Source organism: Dendrobates tinctorius, unplaced genomic scaffold (assembly GCF_039654945.1).
Source record: "Dendrobates tinctorius isolate UK_male_01 unplaced genomic scaffold, ASM3965494v1 ptg000013l, whole genome shotgun sequence".
Lineage (NCBI taxonomy): Eukaryota > Metazoa > Chordata > Amphibia > Anura > Dendrobatidae > Dendrobates > Dendrobates tinctorius.
Genome location: NW_027361681.1, coordinates 1,782,112 through 1,791,171, shown reverse-complemented (window position 1 = coordinate 1,791,171; position 9,060 = coordinate 1,782,112). Strand labels below are relative to the sequence as shown.

Here is a 9,060-nt window from a genome sequence, read left to right as displayed (position 1 = left end):
TTTTAGGGTTTATGGGGGTATAACATGAAAAAAGTGGAAAAGTTTAAAAGGTTAAGAATACTTTTTCCAGGATCTATACAGTGATACATGATAGATTCTGGCTACAGACACTGCTAGGGGGAGATCCATGTACAGTGAAAAACAAAAGGGTACCAATGTTTTGGACTTTTGACTTTGAGGCTCCATATCTCACCATCCACGTGAGACTATCATCATTTTATAGACAATCGTTTTGGCTATCTCATACTTAAATTTGACTTGCAACTATTTAGCATATAATTAGTTATACATATTCTTGGCAGGTCACCTAATTGTTACTGTTTTGCTCCAAAAGATCTAAATTTCATGATTCTCTCCTTCATGTAAAATAATCTCTGGAGGCAGAGTTAGCTTCCAAGCAGTGTACTCTCCATAGCCTGAAAGAGGTCATTTATAGATAAGAAAAACTTGGATTTTTCTGGAATAAGACATCAGATTGCAGATATTAAGGTATCGTTTTATTCAGCTTACTATGACCTACAAGCCCATATAAACGGCTTAGGAGGGCTGATCCTACTGACAGACTCCTCTAAGAGCACATTTATGTTTTGTCCTGAGGGCTGATAGTCCATACTGCAGATAGAAAGCCATAATCATCAACATTAGCCGAAATAAACATGTGAAATAGATCACTCTGTGTGTAATGACTCTATATAAGAGTTTCACTTTTTGTATTGAAGAACTGAAATAAATTAACTTTTTGATATTCTAATTTTGTGAGAAGCACTTGCTTTATTTTTGCCCAGAGGTCTTTCTTCAGTCCATCTTTGGGTTGTAGTTGCATAATTTAAGACTTTGCACCTGCCATCTATTCACATACAGCTTCCTGGCCATATTGTTTCACACAAGGCTGACATATGAAGCCCGAGACAGGAAGTCATGTCACCGTTGCCCCCGTCTGCTTGCAGACCACAATGGTTACAACCTTAGTCTGGGTCTACAATGAGAACTTACGAGTCTTTTGTATTAAACGCTTCTCATGCTGCGTTCACGCTCGCTGCCACAAATTGCTCCATCTGTTAGTAATTCTTATGGGTTACAGTAAATTCCTAATTATTAGTCAGCAGCACAGTGTGATACCCAACATTCCCTCTGACTAACGGTGAGTTCACCGCCTATTGTTATGAGCTGTCCTGACTATTGTCCGATGATGATGGGGGTTGTAGGACATCAGGGTCTTCATGGAGAAGACTACACTTGCAGCCCATCACTTCTCTGTTTGCTGAGCAGATGAATACATGCTGTTGACTGCTGATGTCAATTTCTCCCCAGCCTAAAGCGGCTGCTGATGGAGCAGAGTCTGCGACCAAATGTGACATTTGTTTTTTTTAATTTTTTTCAAAATGAGTGTTTTTTTTGTTGCTGCTGTAACGACCCGCATAGTGACATCTGACATAAGGGCTGGGTAACTGTGTTTAGTATACTCGCTGCCTCACCTCAGACATGTTTGTGACCGCTTGGAAGGGATTTATGTTCATCTTTTTATTATTTTGCCTTTTTTATGTCTTTTAGTTTCATGTGGTACTCTCCCCACATAACGTAAAAAAAGAAAATTTTTTCAGCTCACCCCAAAGAAGACAGCTATAAGTCCGATCGGTGCACGGAATGTGGAAACAGGATCCCTCTGCAGCAAAACGTGATATGGAAAAAATTCCAGCATCCAGATCAGTAATTAGATTAAAAAAATTTTTTATTCCTTTATTCCAAAATTTAAAAAAATCATAAGATTCTCCATCATGATAAGAGACGCATCAGGACGTGTAGTTGGACGCGTTTCGGACAAAAAACCAGTCCTTATTCTAAGACCAGGTCTTTATTTTTTAATCTAATTACTGATCTGGATGCTGGAATTTTTTCCATATCTCCCCACATAACGGTATTTGTTATCGAATGGGGAACAAGATTTCTTTTTAATTGGCAACAAGTAAAATAGAAATCCCTTTAAATAATAAACTACCCAGAACCCCTGCTATTCTCCTAAAACACAGCGGGACATCTCATTCCTTCCCACCAGACATTTGCTTTATGGTACACGAACCAACCCTTCATTATATGGACCATCTCAAACGATGCAGACATCACAAACTGTTCTCCATCCGCCTTCATGTGGCATCAACATTGTACAAGATTAAGAAAACATGGCTGCTTCCTTCCAGAAACAGCACTACATCAATCTAAAGGTTGTGTTTGGTATGGCAGCTCAGCTGTATTGAAGTGAACAGCTGATAGGATCACCAAGTGAGGTGAATCCACCAAGCCCGAGGTCGAGGTGGGCACACGGGACACGGGCAGATAGGTGGGGCATCCGGGACATGGACAGCCGAGATGTCCAGGAGATTGATAGTAGGAAGGTGAAGGGCAGGAAACCGCAGGTAGGCAGAGTGGAGGAAATTGCAGGCAAGGAGGAAGACAGCAGTAGACTGCGGGCAGTTAGGTGGAGTGCAGGAAACCGCATGCAGGTCGGTGGAAACCACGACCAGGCAGCAGAGCAGGTGAAGGTGTGTAGTGCAACCAGAGTATAGCAACACTGAAGTCTTAATTCCAAGACCCAGGTATGTGACTTGGTGAGTCCTATATAGGCTCGGGCGTATGCTCACATGGGATCACGCCAGGCAATCTGCAAAGCCCAATGTGGAGCATAACAAAGTCTAGAGGACCTGGGTGAGCAAAGTAAGACACGGATCCGGGACTGGCGCATAGCAATGGGGTTGAGCTGAAATACCATAAACAAACTGTGGACAGAGGTGGCACTATGTTTGGAAGAAAGCATCCATGTTTTCCAGTGCTGTGATATTACATTAAGTATTAGACATGTTAGATGAAGGTATTGGAGGGGTCCTGTGAGGTAAAACTCCCACTGATCCCTAAAATCTTAGTAGACCACAGGGGCATGGCATCCTACATGATCTTAATAGCCAGTATTTGCATCCCTGATCATTGGTGCCGAAACTCACTAAAAAAGGCAACTGCATCGGATACAAATACAGTCGGTTTATCAGTTGAGTGGTGTTATTTGTGCACTGAATGGCGGCAGTAATCATGCATAGTATGGTATGATTATTGTATACAGTATGGGACACTATACAGTAGACAGCAATGAGTTCTGCACAGATTACCACTTATCTTAAAGGCAGCTCTGAGGTACGCGCATGGGAAGCAGGTAACCTTGTCTAGTATCAGCATTGAACATAATTACTAGGTCTCATCTCCATGTTAAACAGGAAATTTTTGCCAACACACCTGAATAAATTTCCTTTACAAGTTAAGCTGTCGCTGAGGGTCACAGGTTGTCCCAAATCTATCTCCTTCATAGAGTGGACAGAACCCCTAGCCTGCTCTATAAAATGGGGTCAGAGCTGATGGCTTATGTCCTAGATGTGGTCAGGAAGATGCACACCTTATTCATATGGTATGTGATTGTACGAGTATAGTGGAGTATTGGAAAGGAATTTTTATCTGAATTATAAAAGTATACAACATTCTGTTACAAGCAGATCGCAAAATTTGCATTCTGGTCCCTTTGAAAGTAGGAACTGATATGAATTGTGTATCAGGCCAGCAATCTTCTGACCTAGCACTGGTGAGCTGGTACTCCCCCGACCATCAGAGAATTTAAAACTAAAACGAATAATGAAAGAGGTGTTAACCTGAAAAGGAATGCTCTACATAAAGTTTATAAGATATGGGGTATGTGGAGTGACACCCTGGGCCCACCATCCCCTATCCTACTTCATGATAAAATAATGGATTAATTCATACTGCTTACATGCAGATGTGAAAGTAAAGGACAATAGTTTCTTGGTAATAGTGTTTAACTATATTTTCAAGTATCTTGCTGCTTTGGCTCTGATCTCCGATACGAAGATTAATAAGGATGGTTAATTGAAACGCTGGAAGGTTTCTTGATGCATTCAACATGTGATTACTTTATGTAAGCCTAAATTATTTTACTTCCTATGTTTAAATGTTTGTATCTTAAAAGTTGGAAATTTGGGGTCTCAGCTCAACACCATGTCAGAGGTATCAGAGTGCACTTTCCCTTTAATTAATGTGCAGACAAAAAAAAACAATAATCAAATCGAAAATAAATAAGAGAAGACAGCAGAGCCGAGTTTGTTGTAGCCATTTATGTAGTTGATGGTTATTTCAGCTGAAGAGGAAGCTTAGCTCTAGCAACAACCGTCCCCGGTCAGCAAGCTATTGAATAGCAGGGTTCTTTGTAAAAAGATCAATACACAGCCTTCAACATAAACGAGAAGTAGACGTCTCCCACTATGATTCTCTCATCAGGACAAAAGTGTTATAAGAAAAATAACCACCCCCTCCGCCAACAAGGTTTTCATCATATCGCACCGCAATACAACGTAGACCTCGCCAACACAGGAGAGGTTAAACTGATGCAAGAGGGACCTGCAAAGTGGTTAACGCAGTCACAGTATTTTTTTTTTTTTTTTTTACATTTTTCAATAACACATACAATAATTTAAAATATATAATTTCTGTTTCAGCGACTGAAATAATAATAATAATAGCTTTGGCAAAACAATTTAGACAAAAGGGAGGCGTCGGATGATGCCCACCGCCCACTGAAGATAGGGGAAAGGTAGATCCAGATCGACCAGCAGCTTTAGCCAACAACCTGTGGCTTTGCCATCCACCATTTATGGTCAGAAGTTGAGTTGTGCTTGGTGCTTCAATTATGGGACACGGCTGGTTGTAACAGACCAGAGTCCACCAATGTGTCCGTTCCTGTACCCGTTCGTCATGCATATTTACATTACCACTTAGAAAAGGTTGATAAGAAAAAGAGAGACACAAAGAGAGAGATCAAGAAGGATCAGGTTAAGGTTAGACAAGAAGGTGCTCGAGTAGACAAAACTACAGGGGGATGCAAGAAGTCACCAAGACGGATAGAAGGAAGATGTAAGCGATGGCCAGTCGGTGCAGGTGTCGCCATCGATCAGTATCTATAATCGCTGATACTGAACATTGTCTGGATATAGAAATGGCTAAATCTGAGAATTGCTGCCCCGGATCCCACATCTCCCACCATCTGTGATAATACTGCACAAGTAATACCAGTTCTCCAGGGCAATCCCAGCTGCAAAGCTACATGATGGTACAGGAAGACAGTGGATTGCGGATTTGACAGCTACAAGCTGCACCACAGTACTGGCGAAAGGTCTGGTAGCAACTACGGTCTGCTTCACTGCTCCATTGTACAGGGTTAGCCGACAGCGCCTCAGTTGGCAGCCTGTTGAGAATGCTGGTGTTCACAGCAAGGGCTGCAAGGCCATAGTCTGTAAACAGCACAGTTTCCCTCTTGCAGGTTGGGCATGAAATGAATTTGTACTTGGGACACGACTCGTAGAGAATCTGCAGGCACTCCTCACACACTGAATGGAGACACGATAAGATCCTAGGCCTCTTGTTTGTAAAATTGTACATGTGGCCACAGGTTGGACATTCCAATGGTTCACATGGGGTAGATGGATGCAGCACATACTGATTTACGATCACTTCATCGGAAGGGGTTTTACGATGGTAACAGATTTCGCTGCTAGCTTTCCGTTGACCCGGGTAGATTTTCTCCCGCCGTGGTGGTGGAGGTGTCCTTGGAAGACCCAAGGTGCTTGGGGTATTATCTAGACTGGGCATCTCCCCGCAGGCCTGATTGACAATAATCTCTGAGTCTGAGGGCCAGGCACGTTTGGCAACTAAAGGAGGTTCCCTCCTCGATGGAGGACCATACCGCGGCTGAGAGTTCTGGCATTCCGAGAACTTCTCGGCCTGTATGATCTTCATGGCCTCCATCTTGATTATGACCTGCTGCCCTTTCAGACAAGACATAAGAATTTTTTTCACATTACTGTCCGCAACTTTGTTTTCTCCTAGAGCCCCCTGCATGTGGCTTGAGAAAGGTTTCCAAAGCTCTCACTTAAAAGAAAAATTAATTAATTTGGCAAAGCCTTAATTTTGGAGTTGTGTAGCTGGATTCGAGTGCAGATGTCCATCATCTCCTACAAGATAACCCAATCCAGAGGGAGACTTTATATAAAGCAGTGTATAATATCCAAGAGCTTTGTATGCTTCAGATCTCAGGAAAATATGATAATTCTCAGCAAGACAGCTGCAGAGTATGTCGAAATTTTACAGGAACACAGTACAATCCGTGCAGACAGGCTGAGGTTTACAATATCTCCACATCAAGGGCATTGTGTACCTTGAGAACAGGTGTTCCACCTTTTTCCTTGTTGTTGCGGTGCGGGGAGGCTGGAGCAAGGTTGTAGGAGGTTTTTTTTTTTTTTTTTTACAAATTCCTTTGTCCTGACTTTTCACTCACTCCCACTAACAGGTCAGTTGCATTCCAGCAGACCGATGATCACTGTACAAGGCTGGCAGAGGTCAGACATACATCCAAACAGATTGCTTTAATGAGGCCTCTTAAGAAGGGGAGGAGGAGACTTGGAACGTGGTTGACTTTAGGAGATGAGAGTTGGGTTTATGTAGATCAATGATTACCACTGGTTTTGCTGAGTTCCCACGTATTGGACTATCTGGTCTTACCTGAGTACAAAATGAAGAAAGCGGGGGAGTTAGTAACTACAATGAAAAAGACAACAACAACATTTTGAATAAACACTTTTTTGTGATAATTGATATCATTCAGGAAAAAAATACAGTGAGGCCCAAGGCAATAGTGTAAAATCCCCCCCATTGCCCCTATGTACAAGAATGTAACTACTATAAGGGATCACTCACACGAACGTAAAACACGGCTGAGTGCTTTGCAATGTTTTATCACACAGCACTCATACCATTGTTATTCTATGGGACAGCTCAGATCTTTGAATTTTTTCTCCTGCCGATTCAGCTTTAGAGCACAATCGCAGTATGCTGCAAGTGCATCTGGTATTTGGATCGCACTCACCCATTCAAGTCTGTGGATGCTTATGAAATATCATCTGAGTGCAGTCTGATTACTGCGGACCCAGGCAATGGAGAAGATGGAGAAATTAATTTATCCATTTATCCAAACTTTGACAGTTTGCTCCAAGTGTCATTAGCATAATCGGCCCCGATTTTCTCAATTTTCTCGCATGAGAGAACATACACTCGTGTGACCCTGGCCTAATACTGTTACCTATGTACAAGAGACTATAAGTTGAACCGGACCATAAGACGCAACTAGGTTTTAGAGGAAGAAATTAGGAAAAAAAATTGAAGCAAAAAATAAGGTCAATTCTGTACTTAATATCCCCTATCCTGCTATACATGGTCCCCTCTTCCCCATCCTGATACACATGGCCCACTCATCCCTACCCTTTTATGCATGGCTCCCTCATCCCTATCCTGGCAGGAATGATTGCCCTCATCCCTATACTAGTAGGCATGGTCCCATCCCTATCCTGGTATGCATGGCCCCATCCCTATCCTGGTATGCAAGGCACCCACCTCATCCTAGTATGATGGACCCATCCCTATCCTGGTATGCAGGGCCCCCATCTCGTCCTAATATGCATGGCCGCATCCTTATCCTGGTATGCAGGGTACTCAGCTCGTCCTAGTATGCATGGCCTCATCCCTATTCTGGTATGATTGGCCCCCATCCTGATCCTGGTATGCATGACCCCCTTATAATTGGCCCCCACCCCTATCCTGGTATACATGGCCCCATCAGAAAACTTTAAAAAATAAAAAACATTACACTTACCTACAAGGTGCTCCCTCACAGCGTCCTGCTCCGGTGCCAGCAACCACATTATGCTTGTAAGCAGCGCATGGCAGGGACGTCATGCGCTGCTCACAAGCAGAGCACAGCTGCCGGAATACTCACCAGGACTGTGCACACATAGAGCAGTGAGTATTCATTGCTTTTCAGTAACGAGCAGTGTCAGCCACCGGCTTCCTGCTGCTGCCGGCGGTCACGTGTGCCACTACTTAAGGAAAATTAATAATCATGAACATTCATATTATATTAATTTTTCTTAAGTAGCGGCACACGTGACCACCGGCAGCAGCAGGAAGCCGGTGGCTGACACCGCGCGCTACTGAAGAGCAATGAATTCTCACTGCTCTATGCATGCACAGTCCCGGTAAGTATTCTGGCAGCTGTGCTCTGCTTGTGAGTAGCGCATGATGTCCCTGCCATGCGCTGCTTACAAGCATAAAGCGGTTGCTGGCACGGGAGCAGGACGCTGAGAGGGAACGCCTGGTAGGTAAGTGTAATGGTTTGGTTTTTTAACGTTTTCTGATGGGGCCATGCATACCAGGATTGGGGACAATTGTAAGGATGGGGCCATGCATACCAGGCCCGGGGTTGGGGGGAAATCATACCAAGATACTATTATTAAAGAGAAATTAATATTAATTGCCTTCCACGCCCATGGGCATGAAATGCAGTGATTAATCATTTCTCTTTAGCAGCGGGAACAGGAGTTAGCCGCATTTGCCGGCTCCAGCCTCCTGTGACCCGCTGCTCCACCGATGCTGTTCCCCCACCTCCCCACCACAGCCAGAGCTGGTTCATCCGGACTATAAGACGCACCCCCCCATTTTCCCCTACATTTTTGGAGGAAAAAAGTGTGTATTATAGTCCGAAAAATACGGTAATAATACTGCTCTTATGTACAGTCATGGCCGAAAATGCTGGTACCCTTGAAATGGTTCCAAAAAATGAAGTACCAAATTTCTCCCAGAAAATTATTAGAATTACACGTTTTGTTATACACGTTTATTTTGATTGTGTGTATTGGAACAACACAAAAAAAGGGAAAAATGAACATAATTTCACACAAGACCCCAAAAATGGGCAGGACAAAATTGTTGGCACCTTTCCAAATTTATAAGCAAACAACTTTGTGCATGCGATGCTCGATCAGTCTCACCTGTGGCAAGTGTAGGAAATATGAAAATCACACCTGAAACTTGATAAAAAGAGAATTTGACTCAATGTTTGCATTGTGTGTCTGTGTGTGCACCACACTAAGCATGGAGAACAGAAAGAGGAGAAGAGAACTG

General features: G+C 43.2%; 1 protein-coding gene across 5 annotated transcripts in view; it reads right to left on the bottom strand.

Annotated features, from left to right (window-relative positions):
• Window positions 1-4,151: 4,151 nt before the first annotated feature.
• RNF208 (ring finger protein 208) overlaps window positions 4,152-9,060 on the bottom strand; it is a 50,975-nt gene continuing 46,066 nt past the window's right edge. For all 5 annotated transcript variants that reach the window (XM_073558253.1, XM_073558250.1, XM_073558252.1 and 2 more), the window contains exon 2: window positions 4,152-6,606. In XM_073558253.1, coding sequence (XP_073414354.1) covers window positions 5,149-5,946 — 798 coding nt within the window. In that variant the 5' untranslated portion in view covers window positions 5,947-6,606 and the 3' untranslated portion in view covers window positions 4,152-5,148. The remainder of the gene's footprint in view (window positions 6,607-9,060) is intronic.